The sequence below is a fragment of the Pleurodeles waltl genome, chromosome 8, assembly GCF_031143425.1.
Source record: "Pleurodeles waltl isolate 20211129_DDA chromosome 8, aPleWal1.hap1.20221129, whole genome shotgun sequence".
Taxonomy (NCBI): domain Eukaryota; kingdom Metazoa; phylum Chordata; class Amphibia; order Caudata; family Salamandridae; genus Pleurodeles; species Pleurodeles waltl.
This window is the reverse complement of record NC_090447.1, coordinates 1358884464-1358910772: the sequence shown is the minus strand read 5'-3', so window position 1 is coordinate 1358910772 and position 26309 is coordinate 1358884464. Positions and strand designations below refer to the sequence as shown.

Below are 26309 nucleotides of genomic sequence, written 5' to 3'. Positions count from 1 at the left end.
CCCTTAGGTCCACTACTGCCCCTGCAGTAGCTAAAGCACTCATTGGTATTTTTACCAGAGTGGGATTTCCTATGGAGGTGGTGTCTGACAGGGGTACCAACTTCATGTCAGCATACCTGAAGCATATGTGGAATGAGTGTGGGGTGACTTACAAATTCACCACACCATACCATCCACAAACCTATGGTCTTGTAGAAAGATTTAACAAGACATTGAAAGGCATGATAATGGGGCTCCCTGAAAAACTCAAAAGGAATGGGATGTCCTCTTGCCATGTCTGCTTTTCGCCTACAGAGAGGTGCCTCAGAAGGGAGTAGGGTTTTCCCCCTTTGAACGTCTGTTTGGCCATCCTGTAAGGGGACCACTAGCTCTTGTAAAGGAAGGCTGGGAGAGACCTCTTCATGTGCCTAAACAAGATATAGTGGACTATGTACTAGGCCTACGTTCGAGGATGGCACAGTACATGGAAAAGGCAAGCAAAAACCTTGAGGCCAGCTCCAGAAGATGTGGTATGACCCAAAGGCTGCTATGGTTGAGTTTCAGCCAGGGCAGAAAGTCTGGGTTCTGGAGCCTGTGGCTCCCAGGGCACTTCAGGACAGATGGAGTGGCCCTTACCCAGTGCTAGAAAGAAAGAGTCAGGTCACCTACCTGGTAGACCTAGGCACTAGCAGGACCCCCAAAAGGGTGATCCATGTGAACCGCCTCAAACTCTTTCATGACAGGGCAGATGTGAATCTGTTGATGGTAACAGATGAGGACCAGGAAGCTGAGAGTGAACCTCTCCCTGATCTCCTCTCCACAGACCCTAAAAATGGCTCAGTTGATGGAGTGATCTATTCAGATGCCCTCTCTGGCCAACAGCAATCTGACTGTAGGAAGGTTCTACAAAAGTTTGCTGAGCTCTTTTCCCTAAACCCTGGTCAGACACACCTGTGTACCCATGATGTGGACACAGGAGACAGCATGCCTGTCAAAAACAAAATTTTCAGACAGTCTGACCAAGTTAAGGAAAGCATCAAGGTGGAAGTCCACAAGATGCTGGAATTGGGAGTCATTGAGCACTCTGACAGCCCCTGGGCTAGCCCAGTGGTCTTAGTCCCCAAACCTCACACCAAGGATGGAAAGAGAGAGATGAGGTTTTGTGTGGACTACAGAGGACTTAATTCTGTCACCAAGACAGATGTCCATCCCATTCCAAGGGCAGATGAATTGATTGATAAGCTAGGTGCTGCCAGATACTTAAGTACCTTTGACTTGACAGCAGGGTACTGGCAAATCAAAATGGCACCAGGAGCAAAAGAAAAGACAGCATTCTCCACACCTGATGGGCACTATCAGTTTACTGTTATGCCCTTTGGTTTAAAGAATGCCCCTGACACCTTCCAAAGGTTGGTGAATCAAGTCCTTGTTGGCTTGGAGTCCTTTAGTGCAGCTTATCTTGATGATATTGCTGTCTTTAGCTCCAGCTGGCAGGATCACCTGGTCCACCTGAAGAAGGTTTTGAAGGACCTGCAAGTAGCAGGCCTCTCTATCAAGGCATCCAAATGCCAGATAGGGCAGGGAACTGTGGTTTACTTGGGACACCTTGTAGGTGGAGGCCAAGTTCAGCCACTCCAGCCCAAGATACAGACTATTCTGGACTGGGCAGCTCCAAAAACCCAGACTCAAGTCAGGGCATTCCTTAGCTTGACTGGGTACTACAGGAGGTTTGTGAAGGGATATGGATCAATAGTGACACCCCTCACAGAACTTACCTCCAAGAAAAGGCCCAAGAAGGTAAACTGGACTGTAGAATGCCAACAGGCCTTTGACACCCTGCAACAAGCTATGTGCACAGCACCAGTTCTCAAAGCTCCAGATTACTCCAAGCAGTTCATTGTGCAGACTGATGCCTCTGAACATGAGATAGGGGCAGTTTTGTCCCAAACAAATGATGATGGCCTTGACCAGCCTGTTGCTTTCATTAGCAGGAGGTTACTCCCCAGGGAGCAGCGTTGGAGTGCCATTGAGAGGGAGGCCTTTGCTGTAGTTTGGTCCCTGAAGAAGCTGAGACCATACCTCTTTGGTACTCACTTTGTAGTTCAGACTGACCACAGACCTCTCAGATGGCTAATGCAAATGAAAGGTGAAAATCCAAAACTGTTGAGGTGGTCCATCTCCCTACAGGGAATGGACTTTATAGTGGAGCACAGACCTGGGACTGCCCATGCCAATGCAGATGGCCTTTCCAGGTTCTTCCACTTAGAAAATCAAGACTCTCTTGGGAAAGGTTAGTCTCATCCTCTTTCGTTTGGGGGGGGAGGTTTTGTAAGGAAATGCCTCCTTGGCATGGTTACCCCCTGACTTTTTGCCTTTGCTGATGCCAAGTTATGATTTGAAAGTGTACTGAGGCCTGCTAACCAGGCCCCAGTGTTCTTTCCCTAACCTGTACCTTTGTTTCCACAATTGGCACACCCTGCCATCCAGGTAAGTCCCTTGTAACTGGTACCCCTGGTACCAAGGGCCCTGATGCCAGGGAAGGTCTCTAAGGGCTGCAGCATGTCTTATGCCACCCTGGAGTACACCCCTCACTCAGCACAGACACACTGCTTGGCAGCTTGTGTGTGCTGGTGGGGAGAAAATGACTAAGTCGACATGACACTCCCCTCAGGGTGCCATGCCAACCTCACACTGCCTATGGCATAGGTAAGTCACCCCTCTAGCAGGCCTTACAGCCCTAAGGCCGGGTGCACTATGCCATAGGTGAGGGCATAGGTGCATGAGCACTATGCCCCTACAATGTCTAAGCAAAACCTTAGACATTGTAAGTGCAGGGTAGCCGTAAGAGTATATGGTCTGGGAGTCTGTCATACACGAACTCCACAGCAGCATAATGGCTACACTGAAAACTGGGAAGTTTGGTATCAAACTTCTCAGCACAATAAATGCACACTGATGCAGTGTACATTTTATTGTGAAATACAACCCAGAGGGCATCTTAGAGATGCCCCCTGAAAACATACCCGACTTCCAGTGTGGGCTGACTAGTTTTGCCAGCCTGCCACACACCAGACATGTTGCTGGCCACATGGGGAGAGTGCCTTTGTCACTCTGTGGCTAGTAACAAAGCCTGTACTGGGTGGAGGTGCTTCTCACCTCCCCCTGCAGGAACTGTAACACCTGGCGATGAGTCTCAAAGGCTCACCCCCTTTGTTACAGCACCCCAGGGCACTCCAGCTAGTGGAAATGCCCACCCCCTCCGGCCACGGCCCCACTTTTGGCGGCAAGGCCGGAGGAGATAATGAGAAAAACAAGGAGGAGTCACTGGCCAGTCAGGACAGCCCCTAAGGTGTCCTGAGCTGAGGTGACTCTAACTTTTAGAAATCCTCCATCTTGCAGATGGAGGATTCCCCCAATAGGATTAGGGATGTGCCCCCCCCCTCCCCTCAGGGAGGAGGCACACAGAGGGTGTAGCCACCCTCAGGGCTAGTAGCCATTGGCTACTAACCCCCCAGACCTAAACACACCCCTAAATTGAGTATTTAGGGGCTCCCAGAACCTAGCAAAAGAGATTCCTGCAACCTAAGACGAAGAAGGACTGCTGACCTGAAAGCCCTGCAGAGAAGACGGAGACACCAACTGCTTTGGCCCCAGCTCTACCGGCCTGTCTCCCCACTTCAAGAAAAACTGCAACAGCGACGCGTTCCACAGGGTCCAGCGACCTCTGAAGCCTCAGAGGACTACCCTGCATCTAAAAGGACCAAGAACTCCCGAGGACAGCGGCTCTGCTCCAAAGAAGAAATATCTTTGCAATAAAGAAGCAACTTTTAAAGACCACACGTTTCCCGCTGGAAGTGTGAGACTTTGCACTCTGCACCCGACGCCCCGGCTCGGCCTGCGGAGAAACAACACTACACGGAGGACTCCCCGGCGACTGCAACCCTGTGAGTAGCCAGAATTGATCCCCCTGAGTCCCCCTAGCGACGCCTGCAGAGGGAATCCAGAGGCTCACCCTGACCGCGACTGCCTGCTTCAAAGAACCCGACGCCTGGTAAAGACACTGCACCCGCAGCCCCCAGGACCTGAAGGATCCGACCTCCAGTGCAGAAGCGACCCCCAGGTGGCCCTCTCCCTTGCCCAGGTGGTGGCTACCCCGAGGAGCCCCCCCTTGCCTGCCTGTTGCGCTGAAGAGACCCTTGGGTCTCCCATTGAACTCCATTGCAAATCCAACGCCTGTTTGCACTCTGTACCCGGCCGCCCCCGTGCCGCTGAGGGTGTACTTTTTGTGCTGACTTGTGTCCACCACTAACAAACACTTACCTCCCCCAGGAACTGTTGAAAATTGCACTGTGTCTAGTTTTAAAATAGCTTATTGCCATTTTTGTGAAAACTGTACATGCTATTTTGCTAATTCAAAGTTCCTAAAGTACCTAAGTGAAATACCTTTCATTTGAAGAATTACTTGTAAATCTTGAACCTGTGGTTCTTAAAATAAACTAAGAAAATATATTTTTCTATACAAAAACCTATTGGCCTGGAATTGTCTTTGAGTGTGTGTTCCTCATTTATTGCCTGTGTGTGTACAACAAATGCTTAACACTACCCTCTGATAAGCCTACTGCTCGACCACACTACCACAAAATAGAGCATTAGAATTCTCTCTTTTTGCCACTATCTCACCTCTAAGGGGAACCCTTGGACTCTGTGCATGCTATTTCTTACTTTGAAATAGTGCATACAGAGCCAACTTCCTACAGCCTGTAATCTTGTTCCTCTCAGGTTCACTCGTTGCCCAGTCTACTGCCCTCTTACACTCGACCCATAGGTCGGCTGGTACAACTATCTCAAATAAGGTATTCAAGTCTTCCCACAAACATTTAGAGAGTTTCATGAACCTCTCAGTCTGCTGATACCATTCAACTGGCTTCCTCTCAATCTGGGATATCATTCGTAAAATACAGTATGTCACTTCTGTGCCATGGGACATGAACAAAGTGACCCCCTGGAATTTCTCTCATCGGAAGCATTTTTAGCTGATTCCCCTTTCTCAGCTCCCTCTTCTTCTTCTTGGGAATCTCGTTTTCGTTTCTCCTTTTTCCTTGTCCATCTGCCTTCCCGCTTCTCTAATGCTCCCCAGATTTGCCCACTCTGCAGTAAGTCCCTTAAGTGTGCCTTCATTCCAGCTGATCTCATGTGTTCAAAATCTTTTGACCTCGAAATCTAATCTGTAACTCCATCTCAAATGTTTTGTTGTTTCAAGATCTATGTCATGCTTCTCTGCCACTTCCGCTAATTTCTGGTGTATTTTCCCTACCTCTTTTGTGATCCTTGGGAATAAATACCTCAGCTCTTCTTTAGTGTAGGATTCTAACCTATTCAGTCCCATTGTTCCCTCGACTAACTCATTTGCCTCAATATTTAATCCGACTCGTTCTGCTGATCTTCCCCTTTTGATGCACCTTGTGAAGACTTTAGACTATCCAGCCAACTAGTTAACTGCTGAGCTGTTAACCCTTGCAATTAAATATTACTCGCATTCAGGACTGGCAGCTGCTGTGCCATTGTGCCCGAGGCTTGCGGTGTCAGGAGTCTCAAGCTCTGATTTGCATCAGAGCCATTTACCGCATCCGGCAATGTCACAAGAGGACTAAAACCCATAGGCGATCTAAGCTTACCAGGACCCTGTCCTGCAGATGATGCTGATTGTGTTGAATCTCCCGCTCCCCTTCTCACCAAACTCTGTGACATATCAGTTTGTTCCCCTGCTTCCGTTTTCTTCGGCGCATATAAAGGTACTGCTGAACCAACAGTAATCGGTAGCGATATTGCATCTGGAGCTGCCCTAGCACCTGCACCTTGTGTGAATGGTACTCCCATTGCCTGATTCATAACTGGTGTAAGATCAACCGAAGTCCCTGTCAAACTTGCGTCTGTGCTGGGGGTAATAACATTGGTGTTGGGCCTGTCTGAACCAATATTGGCTTCGGAAGCACCTGCTCCCGTGGCACCACAATATTTGAAACTGTCTCAAGAACTGGCACCTTGCACTTCTGGATAAACTCTGTACTGAAGGTGTATGTACCTGCGCCTGAGCTACAGTACTGGTTCCTGCAACAGGTGTACTCTGTACTGCCCCTGGTAACTGTCCTCCTTCTGCTTGTACAGCTCCTGCATCTCCCTGGGATGTTCCAGGAGTAGCCGGAGGGGCAGTAGCACTAGTTCCCGGACCCCCTGCATAGGTCATCATAGGTAGAGGTCTATCTCTCAACAACTGTGTAATGAGATCTTCAACATCAGAATCATCATCCACATAAGACTTCTTCCTTTTCTTCTTTCCCTCACTCTCCTCTTCCTTGACACTTTCCCCTTTATCTGGGTCATTACCCTCTGTAATTACTGGAAACATCTTAATCTCTTTAATAGTCGCCATCCTCCATCTCTTCTGCTCCCAATCCCATCTAGCTTCCCCTATTGACTTTTCTACTTTCTTCATCCTTCTATTGAACTTCAGCTCTTGCTGCTGTCTGGCCACTAGCTCCCAAACTGCTAAAGCCTCAAACTGGGCTGGTCTCGGTAACGGCTTCATGTCATACAATGATAATCGCAACTGATCCAAAATTCTCAAATTAAACGTTCCATGCTACGGAAAAGCTAATGTCCCTTGATTCTTAGTTAATTTACTCTATTGCTTTAACCAAAGACACAAAGCTATGCCTTTCTCTTTCTCATCGCACTCTTTAATGCCTTTAAAAACTTCATTTTAACAGGTTTTGTGTACTACTAATTCAATAAATGAAATTACTGTTACTCCCGAGATTCCCTTCACCCATTTGCTTAACCAATTGCCTCTTACGGACGGCTGCCAATCCGGGCGTGGCTCTTCTCACTAACCGACCTATCCCAGCGCGGCACACGCTGACGTCACACTGACCCACAACGGATGACAAAGTCTTGCGGCTTGTCCTCCTCAACTCAATTTCACTCAACTAATGCAATTCATTGTGAGCACCTTCACCAAATAATAACTAAAACAAACCTGCTGGTTTACTTACAGGAAGGGACAAAGTTGCTTCAGGGACCTTACGGATTTTCACTAATGGCTCTTCCTGGCTCTTTAGCTATTCCTCTTTCTCAGTCCCCCACATTCACAAGTAAAATTCGACCCGCAAATTTTACTCTCAACTGATCAATGGGTCTGTCCTGGTGCACATAGGGTTTGCCAAATCTCAGTCAAAGCTTCTTTTACTCTACTAGCATGCACTCTGACTTGTTGACCACACCCGATCAACCTACTAAAACAGACAGATTACAACATATAACCAAGTGTCTCCTACACTTGTCAATATACTCCGGAGTATTAGACCAAGCAGGGTCCGTACATCACCAACAACCACGTGGACACTTTTTGAGCACAAAGCACCAGACACATATGAAGTTCAATGACTTCCCTACTCTCACACTTTGGAGTACGCACACTCCTACTAACCCTTAACTGGAGTACGTAGACTCCCTACTTTTACCTCACATACATCGCAATTCACTTGCGATTTGTTCAAGCCTGTGCAAGCGCAAGCTACTACTCTCATACTATCTCAAAATACGCCAAGAACATACCCAATCTTACCAACCGGATCCAGGATCTGGGAAAGTCATTTCTGGGTTTAAGGGAACATCATCTTTGCTACCACTGCCATTTCAGAAAAATAAAATACAAACAACTGTACTTAACTTAAACTGCTACCATAACCACTAGTCACCACTTAACTAGTTCCCCAAGGAAACTAACCATCAAGCTGCTACCAAAAACTGCTAGCGCGCCTAGCCCTTAGTAAGTAAACTTACAAGGGGACGCGTATACGTCGATGGACCTTTTGAATCGCATGGAGTATCCTAGTCAAGCTGTAACCAATGGAACATCAATAAACATTATAATCAACAAGAAACACCAAGAAAAGCCCTATCTAATAAGAAAATACCATAACTCTCAAGAAGGTTAATCGTTTTTATTCCCTATTAGTTACAATTCTAATCAAAACCTTTATTCAACTTTATTGGTAATCAAACTTTATTAGCATCATAAGCAGCTGATCACCAAAAATTGTTGATAAGCAAAAGCGAGCATCGACATAAGTCAGCAAATTCTTTAACATTTTGAATAATTCAGCAATGCAAGTCAGTCAGCTGTCACTGTTAAGTCACCCTTGTCAGCCTACCTAACCCAAATTAGCATCAGCATGTGGGTCTTCATGCGAAAAACAATTTAGACAAAAATCATTAATTTGGAAAAATCTATCTAAAGAGAGAAAAACATTTGAAAACAGGGCAGTTGGTACCTAGAAGAAAAAGCACACATTAGTCAGTCTCATTGTTTTAGCTACCTATCCAAGATAGATCAGCAACGAGTCAGTTTTCGTCTCCAGGTCATCAGTCATCAGCAAGTAGCAGGCTCACAGAGAGTAAGCCCAAGTATCAGCAATTCGGACAGGGTCTCCTGACGTCATCAACTTTCGCCTCTCCGCTCTGAATTTCCTTCCCTTTTCATGACTTTTTATTAGGGTCTCTCAGTCCGTCCCACTAATTGCTAATTGGTCAACCTTATCAGGGGTTATGACTCTAACCTATAGTTTTTGTTTACCACTTGTTTGCGTTGGTTCAATCTTCAAGTTCCATTAGTTTGATTGGTCCTCTGTCGATGAGAACATCATCCGGCTTTTCAGGTAACAAAATTGTTGCCCACGGTCTTTTAGTTAGTGCTTCCATTGTTCAAGTCCTGAGAAAGTAAGTTTCGCCTACTCTACACATAATTGTATCAATTTGTCCTCATCATCCCCTGTGCACTGGTACATTTTGCAGAATTTTCTAGCAGAGCCCGTCTGAACTCTGTGCAGTTCAAGGTCCTTTTCTCCAGCTCCAGTCCTCGGCAGCTCATTGCGTCTCCATGTTTAAGCAAGTAAGGCCCAGCGCCGACCATGCCTCTAGTTTGGCTAAGTTAAGAATATGAATCATCATAAAACATAGGTTATACATTCAAATATAACACATTAGTACAGAATTTTAATATCTTTTCATTATTTAGCATTTTGTTAACAAACATGGTGACCACTCCCCGTGGGCACATTTTACTCATACACGTTATTTTCAATTATTCATTTTTATCAATATTTCTCATTAGTATTTATACGCAAACCATTAGAAATTTCTCATATTAGCATCTCTGCTTCAACAGCAGCAATGCTTGCTTTGGCAGGAAGTGCGTATATACTGCGCACTGTAATAACCTTTGCTGGGGAAAAGAGACTCCATCTGAGTGTCAGAAGCCTTTCAGGCCTGATGTATGAGAGCTCAGCATATCCCACCAGAGAGTGGAACAGAGCCATCCATTTTTCACTGCACGTTCTTTTGCTGTTCTATCGATCCCTTCGGAAATGCATGTCTCTTCGGTAACTAATTCCGCGATGGAAAGAGCCAGCACACTTCTAAAGGTCAGCAAGAGTGTTAGAAGCATACCTCTGGTTCATCTCCCAGTATCGGCTTGTTATTTATTATTACTGTTCGCTCTGACATGTTTTGAGTTATTGTGAGAGCCCATGACATACCCAGCATCGCAGCGCAGCTGATATGCTTAAAGCGTCAGTGCATTTCGTGAGAAGGCTCAAGATCAGTTAGAATCACTCAGCCTAGTACACAAAGTAAAAGTGTGACGTGCACGCACACACGCGGAGATTTACACCTACCACTGTGCTTAAATAATTTCTTATGTTTTGTCTCTACATGGAAAATATTACCCTTCTCCCCCCATGGAGAAGCTCCTTTTTTCGCAGCTATTTGCAGCGCAAAATCCACCGTAAGTCATTGGAGCTCCTTACATGAGCACCAGTTACATTACACAAGGACTCATTTCTTACGGGTGAGCGCAAAGCGCTCCGTCCAGTGGTGTAATCTCTCTTTGGGCTTCAAACCACGCCCATGTCACGTCAGTGTCTTTCATTGGTTCGTGAGCTTGCCTTTTAAAATCTGCTTGCTTTCATTAGTGAAAGGCATGCAGAAGTCATGCCTTTTCCTCTGTTTAGCCCTCCTCCAGCGCAGCTACCAAGTACTGAAAACATACGAGGCTCCACGTTTTCAGTCCGGTTTTTGGACTACTTTTTCACTTTTTTCGCAGCGCGATCTTGCTGGGCAGAAGTCAAGCACTTTGCATGACATCAACCCTGTTCCATAGTTAATTGCACTTTTGCCAGTTACGTAGATAATTGCGGACGTCGAGCGCTTTGCATGACATCGACCCTGTTACATAGTTAATTGCACTTTTGCCGGTTACGTAGATAATTGCACTTTTGCCGGTTGCATGGATAATTGCATTTTTGCGATAGGTTTCACTATGAGTGAACTTTTATTTCCCTTTGTGAGTCTGCTTTGCATTGATGGCGGATGTCAGGTCACTTATGTGAAACTTTTACTTTTCAGTTTATATGGCAAGAAAAATCCAGTTAGTTATGTGAAACTGTTTTATTTTCATTTTCAATTTATGTGGCCAAAAAAGTCCGGTTAGGAGTTTACAATGCTAATTGCTCTAGCTCAAGCAAATGCGAGACCGGTTGCATTGCAAATGCTTGTTTGACTGTGCTGTTCCACTCTTCAACCGCAACAACACTATATTGTCCCTTATATCTAACAGAGAGATTTGTATAATTACTACACAAACCTTCATTTCTGCTAGTCTCCTTCTCTCTTGCAGTAGGTAACCGAGTGCTATCTTCTTTTTTATGCAGAATGTTCATTTCATTTGTCATACATTTTTCTTGTTTGATAGAATGTTCTGTAGTTTACCATGCCAGATTTATGAAAGGCTGTGACATCTGAAGAATGGCATTTAAACACTGGTCGAAACAGAGTTCCTAGTCTCTAAACTTTCTTCTGTTTTAAACTCCAGAAATAGAAGAAAGTGGGGTCATAAGCAGGGCAGCAAATAAAAGCTAAACTGTGCCTTTATGTACCTAAGTTGACCCTACTAACATAGAGAGTGAATCTTTCTCTGTTCTATAGAACTAGGATGCTTCATCAACTTGTTCTGACCGTTTCCCTTATATTTCACTAAAATCTTGGAAAATATTGATAAAATAGTGACCCTCGCTTGACATATTTGACGTTGCTTTACGCTTGCATTCACTTTGCGAAAATCTTCTGATTTATTGACACCTGTTCTCCAAAATCACCTTGTCTGTAATGTTTGTGCGGTGCAGATAACGTGACAAGAAAAAGTCTGATAAAGAAGTTTGTGTATTTTGTATACTTACCCTCCCAAGCAAGCATATTGTTCAATATCGACCTATCTATCAGAAGACATACTGGTAGATTACCCTAAGTGATTCACCTCAGAGGCAGGAACATTTTCGAGCCTCCTCGGAGACTACAGCAGATGGATCATAGATAATACAAGTGCTTAGGGAAGTTTTATAATCCAGATATAAGTGCAAAGAACACGATCACGCCATTCATGCCATTGAAGCGATCATCAAAACATCCAATATAAACAGAATACTGACCATCATCAACACTATCAAAGCTTTTGATATCAAGGCGATCATTAGCAAAACATTGTATGCATGGGGTGGCTGACAGTGAAGGCATGTTGGGTTCTTTGATTCTAAGAAGCACACTCACAATGATACTGATGCCGAGCTTGTGCTACATTCCCTCTATCTGACTGTGGGAAAAAAAGGGATTTTTATTTAGTACTTCCAAAAAACAACAAATTCTCTTTCTACGCCTTTCTGTGGACGATCGTGGTTCTTGCTCCACATTGCACCAAAAAAATGAATAATCTGTAAGGGTATCAATGAATCAGGAACACTTCATGGAGCTACACATATGTTTTCTACCTTTCAGCCATGCTACAGAACATTGGGCTGAAATTTTGACTTCTTTCATCTGCGATCTCTGAGATGTCTGTTTCAGTATCTGGTTTCCCATCATTGAAACAAGCATTGGGATTGTATTTTCTTAAATAAATCTTAATGAAATGCTGAATACATACGTGTTTTAGGTGTAGCCTGAGACAGCACCTGCACAGTCTCTTGAGAGACATTTTATTTACTTACAGGGGGCTTACATCCCGCACGTTGCTTGCCATTGGTTCACTTGATTGTCACTGTTAGAAATTGGGTTGTTGGTTGACTGGGGTGTGAGCTCTGGTCAAGCCAAGCAGCAACCACAATCCTAGTCAGGGTAAGGCAGAAACAAACCAAAGATTAACCTGCGCTCACCCTCCGTTAGTGTTGCACAGAGCAGTCAGGCTTAACCTGGAGGCACAGTGCAAAGTATTTGTGCAAGACTTCAACCAGTAAAACAGTAAAACACCCCACAAAAGGGCCCTACACCAGTAAAGAAAAGTAAAACTTATTTTAATAAATTAAGACCAAAATGACAAAAATCCAATAAACTGAACTTGAGTTATGAATTGTTAAAGATTAAACTGAAAAATAGCTATTAGAAGCATAAAGCCCCAACAGGGGATATGTGGTTGCACTGGACTTGCACAACTTCAAAAGTTGAGGCCGACCATGAGGAAGCGCAGGCCCACTACAGGGACCCAGTTGGGCTCGCTGAACCAAAGTACCTTAAATCCGGGGTGGGGAGCGATGCGTTGTTCAGAACCATGCAGTACAGGGGATGCATCGCTTTTCCCCACACAACAGCATCGCTGAAGCAAAGCACCTCAGGTCCACTTCAAAGAATCCAGGACTGCAGTGGCACCACTTGGCAGGGCAGATTTACAGTGAGTTGAATCCAGGAGCAGGAGTAGGGTGATTGGAAGTCTTTTCTGTCCCTGAGACTTCAAATCGGGAGGAGAGGCAAAAAAGTCTTGGGAAAGACCAAGCTAAGGCTCACAGGTTTAAGTCACTTTCATTTCCTTGCTTCTCAGTGGTCAGCGATGGCTAGCTTCATTTACTTTTGATGTATTTGTCCCTCCCCTGGAGCCTGGAGTATGCACAATTATGGCTTCCATGCCCACTGTGTGCCCTTTCACTGCTCGTCTGATTTCGGTAGTACTGTTTTTTATTTTAGTTGCAGCAGTACATGTTATGAAGGCCTTTGTTGTTGTTGCTTGCCCCATTGTTGTTGCTTGCTCTGTTGCTGTAGTGTTTTTGCTTGCCCTATCATTGCTTTGCCTCATCCCTCCTACTCCCTCCCATGTTGCTTCTTGTCCCATCATTGCTTGTCTTGTCCCTCAATGTTGTTACTTTGCTCAGTTGTTGATTTGCCCTGGCCCCCTAATCCCCACTGATGCTTTGCCCCATCCCTCACTCCATGTTGCCTTGCACCACCCAGGTTGTTGCTATGCCCCACGCCTCTCCCATGTTGTTGCTTTGAACATACCCCTCCCGCATTGCTGTTTTGCTCCATCCCCTGCCCCCTCCTGCTTTGTTGCTTTGACCCGTACCCTAGGGCCCGAGCCCCCTCCCACATTGTTCTTTTATCTCATCCCCCACACCCACTGCTGCATTGCTTGTTTCAGTAATACCATCAGGCTGGCAGTAAGCCAAGGCTGGCAGCTACTCCAACATGAATCCCTAGCTGCCAGCTCAATGCCATCCAGTGTTGGGTGGAATCAAAGGCATCTTGCCACAAAAGCAACCCCGTCATCCAGAAAACTTTTAGTTGACCAGATAAATTTGGCCTGAATCAAATTGTAGAATTCAGGGAAAGAGAGCACTGGCAGTGGATTTCCTGGCTGAGGTCTGTCTACCTCCTACTGAATCACATACATCTTGCTTAAAAATCTGTTTGGTGTTATGTCTTTGACGATATGGAAAACAATCCAGAAAGTGACGTGTCTGCTGAGCCGCAGCTTACTTAACATTCTAGTGAGACTACCCTACCACAGAATAATGCTAAATGTGATACTTGCTACATCTCACTTTCATAAGCTACTTGGAAAAACAGCCTTGATATCGATTAACGACCAAAGGAGTCCAGAGTGTGGCATGCAGATTGAGCCACAGCTTTCTAAGAATTCTGGGGAAAAGCTCTTACGCAAACATTTCTTTAAGCCCACCTTCCTTCCTCCAAAGTTCAAAGGTCTCTGCTTCTTCTGGCATCACATGTGTTTGGTACTACATTTTTCTTGCATAAGCCCTCAGACATCACTCTTTTATAAGTGAGGCCCATAGAGGCCTTATACTGACAAAGCCCTGACACAGAGCCCCAGATAGTGCAGGCTGAACACCAGACAGTGCAGACAGCAGGATTCCTCCTGTATTGTTTCTTTGCCCTGCCCCATGCAACCCCCTCCTACGTTGTTGTTTTGCCCTGCCCTCCTGACCCCCTCCCGTCATGCCAGAAGAAAACACCACGATTCAGCCAGCACTGGCACCATCATAGCACTTTTTTTCTACCTTAGAGCTATGCTGTACAGCAGCCACACCAAGGGGGTCATTCTGACCCGCCAACGACCGCGGGAGCACCGCCAACAGGCTGGCGATGCTCCCATGGGCATTCTGACCGCGGCGGTACAGCCGCGGCCAGAAACGGAAAACCGGCGGTGTACCGCCGGTTTCCCGCTGCCCTGGGGATTCCGAGCCCCATACCGCCATCCTGTTCCTGGCGGTTTGGGCCGCCAGGAAGAGAATGGCGGTATGGGGTGTCGTGGGGCCCCTGGGGGCCCCTGCAGTGCCCATGCCAATGGCATGGGCACTGCAGGGGCCCCCGTAACAGGGCCCCACAAAGATTTTCAGTGTCTGCATAGCAGACACTGAAAATCACGACGGGTGCAACTGCACCCGTCGCACCCCTTCCACTCCGCCGGCTCCATTCGGAGCCGGCATCCTCATGGAAGGGTGTTTCCCGCTGGGCTGGCGGGCGGCCTTCTGGCGGTCGCCCGCCAGCCCAGCGGGAAACCCAGAATACCCGCGGTGGTCTTTTGACCGCGCAGCGGTATTCTGGCGGGCTCCACCAGGCCGGCGGCTACCGCCGCCGGCCAGGGTCAGAATGAGGCCCCAAGTGTCTTCTACACTTGTATGGTATCCTGCGATCATTCTGACCCTGGCGGTAAAAACCGCCAGGGCCAACGACCGCGGGAGCACCGCCAACAGGCTGGCGGTGCTCCCATGGGCATTCTGACCACGGCGGTACAGCCGCGGTCAGAAACGGAAAACCGGCGGTGTACCGCCGGTTTCCCGCTGCCATGGGGATTCCGAGCCCCATACCGCCATTCTGTTCCTGGCGGTTTTGGCCGCCAGGAAGAGAATGGCGGTATGGGGTGTCGTGGGGCCCCTGGGGGCCCCTGCAGTGCCCATGCCAGTGGCATGGGCACTGCAGGGGCCCCCGTAACAGGGCCCCACAAAGATTTTCAGTGTCTGCATAGCAGACACTGAAAATCGCGACGGGTGCAACTGCACCCGTCGCACCCCTTCCACTCCGCCGGCTCCATTCGGAGCCGGCATCCTCATGGAAGGGTGTTTCCCGCTGGGCTGGCGGGCGGCCTTCTGGCGGTCGCCCGCCAGCCCAGCGGGAAACCCAGAATACCTGCGGCGGTCTTTTGACCGCGCAGCGGTATTTTGGCGGGCCCCGCCAGGCCGCCGGCTACCGCCGCCGGCCAGGGTCAGAATGAGGCCCCAAGTGTCTTCTACACTTGTATGGTATCCTGCGATCTTAGGCCATGACAAACCAGTTAGCCAAATCAACTTCCTAGCTGTAAGCGCCACATTCACACATAAACTTAAATCTCCGCAAAACACTTCTTAATTAATTAACATCACTGCAATCTTAAGCCAAAGAAATGCTAAGTGTAATCCTATTAATATTCACTCATCTGCCGCAAAGGAACAATGCTGGAACTCCTTCAATACTCCAAACGAGCCATGGGGTCAGAATTTAGGCTGGGTCTGGACAATTTCATAATGGGACACTCTAATTCCCTATTACTTTTTATCTCCCTATTACTCTTCCCCTGTCCTTTGGAAAAGCAGACTCTGCTACCAGATTTGATTGAGCATTTACTTATGCTCAAATTTGAGGTCGACAAATCTTTTCACCCTATCGAGGGTAAGGATCCAGTAATACAATCAACATTTGAATTTACAGTATGACCAATTTGGCCACACAATGAAAACGAAATGCGGAAATAAAGTTAAAGGGTTTAATTACAAATTATTACTTAGTTTAATGTAAACAATTCTCAAAAATAGGCTGTAAAAGTTTAAGATAACCATAGGATGTCCAAAGTGCTGAAAGAAATTCAAGTGAATTAACATCAAACAAACAAGGCACTCTATTATATCAGTACAGAATAACAACAGTAAAATCTGGTGCCTGGGAAAAAAACGCTGATCCAATCTGTTACACATTAGTACAACTCAAATGCATCTTAATAAGCTAGGATGGACCAAGAGAAACGTCCCTAAACACTATACCATTAGTTGACAGGAGCTAAACTACAAAAACATGGGGTCAAATAGTAAAAAGAAAATAAGGGTTAAAAAGAACCTGTAAAAAAGACATCTCGGGCAAAATGTAGCTAACTAAAGTAGGCAAAAAGTAGTTAAATAGGGAAGGTGTCTGCATATCTGAAGCTCAGTCAAGAGTTTTCTCATAAGTCAAAGAAAATTCTAAGTGCTCTCAGGAAGCACTGGGAAATTTTGGGTCAAGAGAAAAGAGTTCTATGCCTCTCAAAGTCCAAGGGAATCTCTTTGCAACTAACTGCCTGAAATCGATCATTGAAAGTCCTAGTTAACCCAATGATTAGTCCATTGATAACATCCAAGGATTTAAATTTCACGCTGTCCAATCACCTCACATTACACTACAGACTTTTGCAACATTGATAGATGTTCCCAAGACCGCCCCGGGAAGGTAGCTGTCCTTGGTCTCCTGTATGACTTTGCTACATAATGAATAGGGGTAGTCTTCACATTCTCTGTCTTTCTGTGTCCCGTACTCAAGGTTGATTTGTCAGGCTACCTATGTGTAAGACAATAGCACATCTATTTCTAAACTGAGATTTCATTTGAAAAGCACCTGAAAAGAAATTACATGTTCGCAGAAACGAAAAAGTTTCCCACTTTATGGAGACTTAGGCCTTAGAATTACACTTTTTATTCATGTTTCTTCAAGCATCTTAACTTTTGAGATTATAGATTGTTGGTAAAAATTCTCATTTAAACTACATATTACAGTAAGTGCAAAACAAAACAAAACTGTTAATACATGCAAGTAAATATGATGGAGAACTACATTTCTTCAAATTTAGCCTAAAACATTAATAGACAATTTTTATAAAAATCATCATTGTTTCAAAGGTAAACACTCTCCATTGATATGTGTTGTTGTTAATTCATAATCGATGGTTACATTTCAATTAGTATAGTTATACCACACACGTCTTTTCTACTCTACTGTGAATGCAGTTCAAAATGGACCATGAGTGCACCACTTTTATATTTCAGTTATGGTCACATGTAGATCAAAATTGTGAAATCAAAGGTAGCAGCCATTCCTCCACTGCACCAAGATTGACAAAGTCAATAGCTCTTGCAGAGGTGACACTCATTTGCTTTACAATCATTGGTATTATTCTTCACAGTTTCAGGTACATTTTTCACTCTGAAACGTTTAGTTTAAAAGCATGTTGAGTAATTGAAACATAATTTCTAAAAGCAATGTATATTCAATCAGTATACCTTGAAGATTTAACTTTTGTGGCAGTGATATATCAAACAGCTGAACCCTAAGACCTAAATAAGTCTGTTTTGTTTATACATCTGTATATGTTACAGCAGCAACACCTGCACATCTCTAGCTTAGGTTGCTACTGCACACCATAGAAAAACAATTTATTTTCATTGTTACTAACATTGCCTCTTCCTTCGACCAATTTGCAATGAAATAAATACGACAACATTCTTTAATACTACCAATTTAGATGGACCTCGGTCAAAATGTCAAACTTTTAACAAAAGATCCAAAAAAGTATGTTTCACTTATAAAAATGAAATCTTCATAGCAACTGTAGCTATGGAAAAAAATCTAAATAAACGTACACCAGCAAACACATTTTTCTGACCTGAAAGTTTCATTTGATGGCAATATATGAGTTAGTGTGTTTTATTTAACAGAGACAGTAGATACAAGTCACACACCTATTGCTTATGTTTTTTTTTAATGTAGTCCAAAAGATGAAATAAATGGTGTTAGAAATGGGGTTTCTGGTTGGCTAGGATATGCACCTAAGCCAGACATAACCCATCACTCCAGTCAGGGCAAGTAAGTTATACACCAAAGGTAACCTGTGCTCACCCCTTATTAGCTTGGCACAGAGCAGTCAGGCTTATCCCAAGAGGCAATGTGTAAAGCATATGTGCAACACACATAGGTAACCCAATAAATATACCACCAAAGAGACTCCACACAACATTATATAATAATAGGTTTCTCTATTGCGTATATAGTATAAGACCAAAACGACATGAATCATAAATTCTGTGCATCAAATGGAATTCAGGTTATGAAAAAGTATGTGACTTACCATACGTCTTTATCAAATCATAAATACCATGCAGATTGCATAAATACTGAAGTTGTACTCTTTACCCTGACCTGGATAAGGCAAAAAGGATATACATCATACCATTAGTGCAGGGGATGCACGCTAGGTTGGGTAATATCACATAACTTGCAATGAGGGCCTAGGACACGGAGCACCTGTGCTCCTTATACTCTTTATAAGGTAAGTTCAGTAGCAGTGTTCCAACAATTGCATCTCAACACAATTGCCGGACTTTTCAAATTATGCACATTGTAATTAATAAGGCCACATCATCAGGTGTGCACTCAGTGCCATTTAAACATCAGGCACATGACCAACTGTGCTCCTATTAGGTTTTCTCTGATATTTCCATGTGGTTTCTGGGGTTTCTGTTAGGAGTGGCCCAGGCACTTCCTCATGGCCTGAGCGGAGAGACAACAGAGCCCCCAGAAAGAGGTGGAGTGGCCAATTGCATAAGTAAGGGAAAACTACCACTCAAAAAGTACTGAAAGCTCACAGTCACCTTGCCTGCGGTGGGTCTATAGACAAGTGGGGCAAACTGCCAGTGTCTGGACCTATAAGGCATTGGTCCTCCTCGTACAGGCACTCAGCACCATGCAGGGCTACTCTCCTCTTCACCCTTTCCTCCCAAGCTGAGGAAACACAGCATCAAAGGGTAGACTCAGCAGTCTATCCGACACCCCAGGCTCTCTGATGCAGCAGTCTTGCTCCTAACTGGTCCCGCTTTCCCCAGAGAGTGGCCTCGACTGCAGAGTTCCTTGTGTGCCCAACGGTTTTCAGGTAATAATAGAAATGTTGAGATATCTCTAGTGATTGATGTTCCTGCTGGATAGAAATCTGAGTTTTGTCCAGTGGCAGTTTGGACTTATCCTAAAGGAGGAGAGAGAGTTAATGTGCCTGCTGCAAAAAACTTGTACCATGCAGATCACAGAATTGTATTTTTAATGGGAATATCTCAGGAGATCCTTTTGTTGACCTCTGAACTGTCATCAAAGAGATGCATGCAAACTGCATAGTATAGGTTAGATAGATTGTTATCTTTTTGTCACCAGCCTTTCATTATCTTAATGTTCCTCAAAAAGGTTTGTTTGGGTAGAAATGCTTTCTTATTAGTAAAGTTAACACTCACTGGAGTACATTTTAAATTCTGAGTTTTTGCTGCTACAGACCAAGCACTCTTAAAATATACTGCCTGCTAGTGTGGATGATGTGATTTCTACACCTTTTAATCCTCAATGTGTTATGTAACATTTCCTATTGACTGAGTTACACACCTATGATACATTGTCTCTGTATAATATGTGTGTGATCTAAAGCGCTCTGACACCCTACACTGGTATGAGTAACACTATAAAACAAATGAAATGCATATGAGACAGGAGAGATAGGTGCAATGTTGAAGGGTGACAATGAGGGAATCTGTGGACAAGGAGACCATGGGGGGAGGGTGCCAAAAACTATTGTTGCACCGGGCATCACCTAGCACTACAGGTGGTCCTAGTGGCAATCATTTGTGGTAATACAGATTTACATATGTTATTCTGCATACCACAGGGGGCCTACGGGGTGATCAGTTGGAACCACAATGCAATTTAACTATCTGATATTACTGATTACATTACCGGCCCTCAATTACAGTGAGACTCATGAAAGAGCCTATTTACCTGTGAGAAAAAATGACAGTGTGGTTTGATTAAAAACAAAATTTCCTTCAAGACATGTCTCTATGCCTATTATCTTTTTCTGCAATTAATAAATGTATGTTTTCTCTCTTTATAGATGTTCAGGATGCAATAATTAGAAACCCATCTACTGCTGGCGTTTTGCAGATTACCTCCCCTATGGTAAGAATGAGGAGTAACCCAGTCTCATCCCAGAATTGTAAAAGTGTGACATACGACACAAGTTGGACTCTAAAGTGTGTTTGTGTTTGTGTGTGTGTATGTAATAGACAGATTCATTAAAATAAGTTGAAAATCTGCACCCACAGTTATTTTTCTGCATGGGTTCAGATTTCTGACTTTTTGTCCATTCACAAGGATTTCCAGCAGTAAGCCTGAAAAGTTGGTCCAGTTGCAGGCTTTCAGGCGTACTCCCAGGGAGTTCCTGTAGCCTTTATTTATTTACTTAGGCATTTGCCTCATGAGGTTTTGGTAAGCCAACACTTCTGCACAAGGGCAATTTCTTTTTACTGTTTGCTTTTTCTATCCTGAGTAAGTATTTTTCTCATGAAGGAGCACATTCCCTAATGCTACCTCCAGCCCCCAACCTCGAGGCACCTCGTTTAGGGGGGTGACCAAACTTATGTAAAACTACAATGGTTGCCAGATCTAGTTCTGGGGAGTAAGTGCCCAGATCTTCGCTTGGTAGGTGGCTAGAAGTGGGGGTATCAGGAGTGCCAAAAACTGGTGGAAATATTCTACAGAATAACTGTCTCGGCCTGGTGTTTTAACAGAGTCCATGTCTTTAAGAGTAAGCCTGGTTTCACCTGGCTGCAGAGCTTGCTTGAGCAGCCGACAGTCATTGTAGCGCAGTCCTTGCAGCTGGAGTTCTTCAACAAGTGGCACTGAGTCTTCCTGTGGGGAGTACTCATCTGCAGTGCACAACAAGCAGTAGTATGTCCCAATCACAGCTGAATTATCAGATGCCATAAACAAGCTTCTCCCCTCGGTTGTCTATTATGAATGCTATCAGTGGTGAGGCTGTGTCTTTCACTGCAAGCCAGTAGGATGGTTTAACTAATTTATCGCCCCATTCATATACTCTCTTTGCCAAGGCCTTCCAGCACTAATGGGCCTCATCGAGAGACAATTGTTGGAGGGCCGCCCTGGTAATGGCCAGGTACCTTTGCACCTGTTCCATAGGGCAGCCCCAGCTAGCTCAATCTATGGTCATAATGCTAGATCTGTGACTAGTTGACATTTCTCCTTCCTTCCCCTCAGAGAGTTTCCAGCAATCCTCGTACTGTGGCTTTCCAGGAGGACCACAGCATACCAGCTGAGGTTACTGAGTTTATAATTAATCTTCTAGTAGTGTTTGATTTACTAAGTAAGAAATTGTGTGAACTGCTTATCTGTTGGGTAGCATGCATTGATTCTCCATATCGGACAAGGTCCTTCACTCAGAGAGCCAAGATGGAGTGTGAAGGTGGGGCATGGTCAGAGAAGCTTCAGGGTAATATGAGGGAGCCTGAAGTGTGGACTTGGTCAGCGACAGGGAGTTGCAATAGGTCAATGCGGGACAATGTCTTCTGTGTGGCTGACATAAGGGTATATGACCGATCATGAGGGTTATATGTGATTTGTTGGGTTAGATCTAGTATAAATTCTTGAAGCCTCTCTATTGTAGTCGTAACCAGGAGAGGAGAAACTTACACACTGAGGAAATGGATGTTGCGGCCTTCAAGGGTACCCTTCACCACAATGTATCTGCTTAAAGAACAAGTTACTTACCTTCGGTAACGAGGTATCCAGTAGAGACTCTATCTAGCTGCAGATTCCTTACATTAGAATTTCCTGGCGTCAGCTTCGAATCCGGAGTTTTTTCTGAGCAGTACCCAGCTCCGCGTGCGTCGTCAGCGTCGTTGGAGCCGTCTATGACGTCACGGTTGTCTATATAGACGCTGTCTCGGCGCGCGTACGTCAGATCTTTTCCACAACTTCCCACGCCAGAAGCGCAGAGTCATGGAAAAACCAACCATTATGCATTTTACCTCTTTGACTGTTTGGAGTAAAAATACTTTCATGCCTATAAGAAAGGCAAAAATTGCCAAGATCAAAAATATACATATGTACACATAAATACATATATACATATATATACATATCTACATGAGAAACATTTCCCCAGAGTGGGGAGGCTTGGGCGGGTGTAAGGAATCTGCAGCTAGATAGATTCTCTACCAGATACCTTGTTACCGAAGGTAAGTAACTTGTTCATCTGATAGAGACTTCTAGCTGCAGCTTCCTTACCTTAGAATAGATACCCAAGCTTTAACCCATGGCGGTGGGTCTGAAGGAGATTTTTATTTATTTTTTATACTAGGAAGTCCTGCAAGACAGAACGGGCACAATGCCCCTCTCTTCTCACCTGGTTATCCAGGCAGTAGTGTTTCGCAAACGTGTGCAAAGAAGCCCACGTTGCAGCCTGACAGATATCCACCACCGGTACGCCACGTGCTAACGCAGTGGTAGCAGCTTTCCCCCTAGTAGAATGAGCTCTCAAGCCCTCGGGAGGCTGCTTCTTCGCCAAAGCGTAGCATATTTTTATACAGAGAACGACCCAGCGTGAAATGGATCGTTTCTGCACTGCCCGACCCTTCTTCGCACCAACGTACCCCACAAAGAGTTGGTCGTCCACCCGGATCTCTTTAGTGCGGTCAAGGTAGAACGATAATGCTCTTTTTGGGTCCAGTCGATGGAGACGCTCCTCTTCCTTAGAGGGATGCGGTGGTGCAAAGAAGGTGGGCAGGGTGATATTTTGACCCAGATGGAAAGGGGTCACCACCTTGGGGAGGAAAGAGGCACGAGTTCTGAGAACTACTTTTTCAGGAAAGATTGTGAGATACGGCGGTTTTGATGACAAAGCCTGTAACTCACTAACTCTTCTGGCAGATGTAATTGCCACCAAAATGGCTGTCTTAATAGTGAGCATCCGAAGAGGACAATTATGCAAGGGCTCAAAGGGAGCACACATAAGGAAGGTAAGAATCAAATTAAGATCCCACTGGGGCATAACGAAAGGCACAGGCGGGAATAGATGTACAAGCCCTTTCAAAAACCTCTGTACTATAGGTGATTTAAACAGAGATGCTTGATCGGGCAACTGAAGAAAAGCCAAAAAGGGTGCAAGATAGCCCTTGAGAGTCCCCAAGGAGGAACCCTGCTGGGCGAGAGACAAAATAAACAAAAGGATGTTAGACAGAGAAGAAGAAAGAGGATCAATAGACCTCTCTGAACAATATGAAACAAAAGGTTTCCAACTGCAGGCGTAGATCGACTTAGTAGAGGGACGCCTGGCTGCCAGAATGACATCACAGACCTCTGGAGGGAGGTCATAAACCATCAACTGTCGCCGCTCAATCTCCAACCATGAAGGCGCAGAGTTGACAGGTTCGGGTGGAGAACCTTCCCCTGCTGCTGCGACAGAAGATCCTCCCAAAGAAGCAGCCTGATTGGAGGGACCGATGCTCATTTTGAGAAGCTCTGGATACCAAACTCTCCATGCGCAATCCGGAGCCACTAGGATTACTTGGGCCCGTCGTTCTTGATTTTCTTGAGAACTCTGGGCAGAAGTGGTATAGGCGGAAAGGCGTACAGGAGGCCTGAACTCCACTCGCGTCAAAAAGCGTCGCCTAGCGATAGCCCCCTTGGAAACTCCAACATGCAAAACTGCTGACATTGTGCGTTCTCTGCGGAGGCGAACAGATCTAACCAAGGCTCTCCCCACTGCTGAAAGAGTCCTTGTGCCACCTCCGGATGGAGACACCACTCGTGATCCTCTAAGCATTTTCGGCTGAGTTCGTCTGCTCTGGCGTTCAGAGAACCTGCCAGGTAATGAACCACCAGGGTCATGCCCTGCTGTTCCAGCCATGTCCAGAGACGTAAAGCCTCTTGACAAAGGGTCCACGACCCCACACCGCCCTGCTTGTTGCAGTACCACATTGCAGTAGTGTTGTCCGTGAACACCTGCACCACCTTCCCTTTCACAACAGGAAGACATGCTTTTAATGCTAGCCGGATCGCCTGAAGCTCCAACAAGTTGATGTGGAGCTCGGATTCCACCGGAGACCAGTGACCTCTGATCTCCACCTCCCCCAGATGGCCGCCCCATCCCAGAAGTGACGCATCTGTCACTACCGTTAGATCTGGTTGGGGAAGGGAGAGGGGTCTGCCCTTGACCCACTCGCAGTTCGCTAACCACCACTGCAGATCTTTTGCAGTCCTCTCCGAGATCTGAACAACGTTGGTAAGATTTCCCTGATGCTGTGCCCATTGGAACTTCAGGTCCCACTGCAGAGCCCTCATACGCCATCTGGCATGCTTGACCAACAGGATGCAGGAAGCCATGAGTCCCAGCAGCCTCAGAGTCTGTCTCACCGAGATCCAGGATAGAGGCTGAAACATCAGAATCATAACCTGAACATCCTGAACCCACTGATCTGGAGGATAAGCCCGATACTGCACTGTGTCCAGAACAGCTCAGATGAAAGAGAGCTTCTGAGAGGGAGTCAGGTGTGACTTTGGCACATTTATAGTGAACCCCAGTGAATGCAAGAGGTCCGCCGTCGTCTGGAGGTGGGTGACGAGAGCCTGGGGCGTAGGAGCCTTCAACAGCCAATCGTCTAGGTAGGGGAAGACTGAAATCCCTGACCTGCACAAATGAGCTGCCACCACCGCCATCACCTTTGTGAACACCCGAGGGGCACTGGTGAGACCGAAAGGAAGCACGGTAAACTGAAAGTGCTCGTCGCCCACCTTGAACCGCAGGTAACGCCTGTGGCTTGACAGGATAGGAATATGGAAATATGCATCCTGCAAATCCAACGCTACCATCCAGTCTCCTTGGTCTAGGGCAGACAAAACCTGAGCAAGAGTGAGCATCTTGAATTTCTCCTTCTTGAGGAAGAGATTGACGTCCCTTAAATCCAAGATAGGGTGAAGGCCTTTGTTCTTTTTGGGAATCGGAAAGTAGCGGGAATAACAACCACTGCCTACTTCTGATATCGGGACTCTTTCTATGGCTCCCTTGGCCAAGAGAGCTGTAACTTCCTCGCGGAGCAAAGCTAGATGGTCCTCCATCAGCCATTCCTTTGTCGGAGGGATAGAAGGAGGGAAAGACTGGAAGGGAAGGGAAGGGAGTAGCCCTTCCGTATGATCTGCAGGACCCACTTGTCCGTGGTGATGGAAAGCCAGTGAGGGAGATGAAAACGAATCCTCCCTCCAACTGGACGGACATGATCCCGCAGAACCACACTAGGAGGGCTTGGGCGCAGTGGAGGGGGGCTGTGTGGCAGCCGACCTCTGGCCAGACCCTCTGGGTCTGATGGTACCACGTCCTCTTCCGGGATGCTGTGAAGCCTGAGGACGGTGGCTAAACTGTGGCTGGCGTGGTACCACGCCCCTTCCGAAGCCTTGAAAGGGGCGAAAGACAGACTGCTGTCGTGCCGGCGCTGAAAGGCCCAAGGATCTGGCCGTGGCTCAAGAATCCTTGAACCTCTCAAGCGGAGTCTGCCTTTTCGCCAAAAAGGTGAGAGCCATCAAAGGGCATGTCCATCAAGCTGGACTGGACATCCCCTGAAAAAACAGTAGAACGTAGCCAGGCGTGGCGACGTAGGGCCACCGATGATGAAATCGCTCTGCCCAGCGAGTCGGTCGTGTCCAAGCCACACCGGATCGTAAACTTGGCTGCATCTCTCCCATACTTAACAGCCTGGGTGAGAGTGTCCCGTACGCCCTCCGGGACCTGGGGCAGCACTTGCGCCACCGTATCCCATAAAGTATGGGAATAACGGCCCAATAGGCAAGAGGTGTTTATGGACCTCAATGCCAGGCTGGTGGAAGAAAACATCTTCTTCCCAAGCTGATCCAGCCTCTTGGATTCCCTATCCGGGGGAGCGAAAGGGAAGGCACCACGGGAAGTAGAAGCTTGGACAACCAAGCTCTCAGGAGTGGGGTGTTGTGTCAGGAAACTAGGGTCGGTGGGAGCAGGTCTATGGCGGCGGCCGACCGTCCTATTCACAGGAGCCCCTGTGCTGGGTTTGGACCACGTACCCAGAAGAACGTCT

At 46.1% G+C, this 26309-nt stretch overlaps 1 protein-coding gene across 2 annotated transcripts in view; it reads left to right on the top strand.

Moving 5' to 3' along the window:
- CEP126 (centrosomal protein 126) overlaps nucleotides 1–26309 on the top strand; it is a 304423-nt gene that overhangs the window by 259169 nt on the left and 18945 nt on the right. For both annotated transcript variants that reach the window (XM_069202376.1, XM_069202377.1), the window contains exon 11: nucleotides 20303–20367. In XM_069202376.1, the coding sequence (XP_069058477.1) occupies nucleotides 20303–20367 (65 nt within the window). The remainder of the gene's footprint in view (nucleotides 1–20302; nucleotides 20368–26309) is intronic.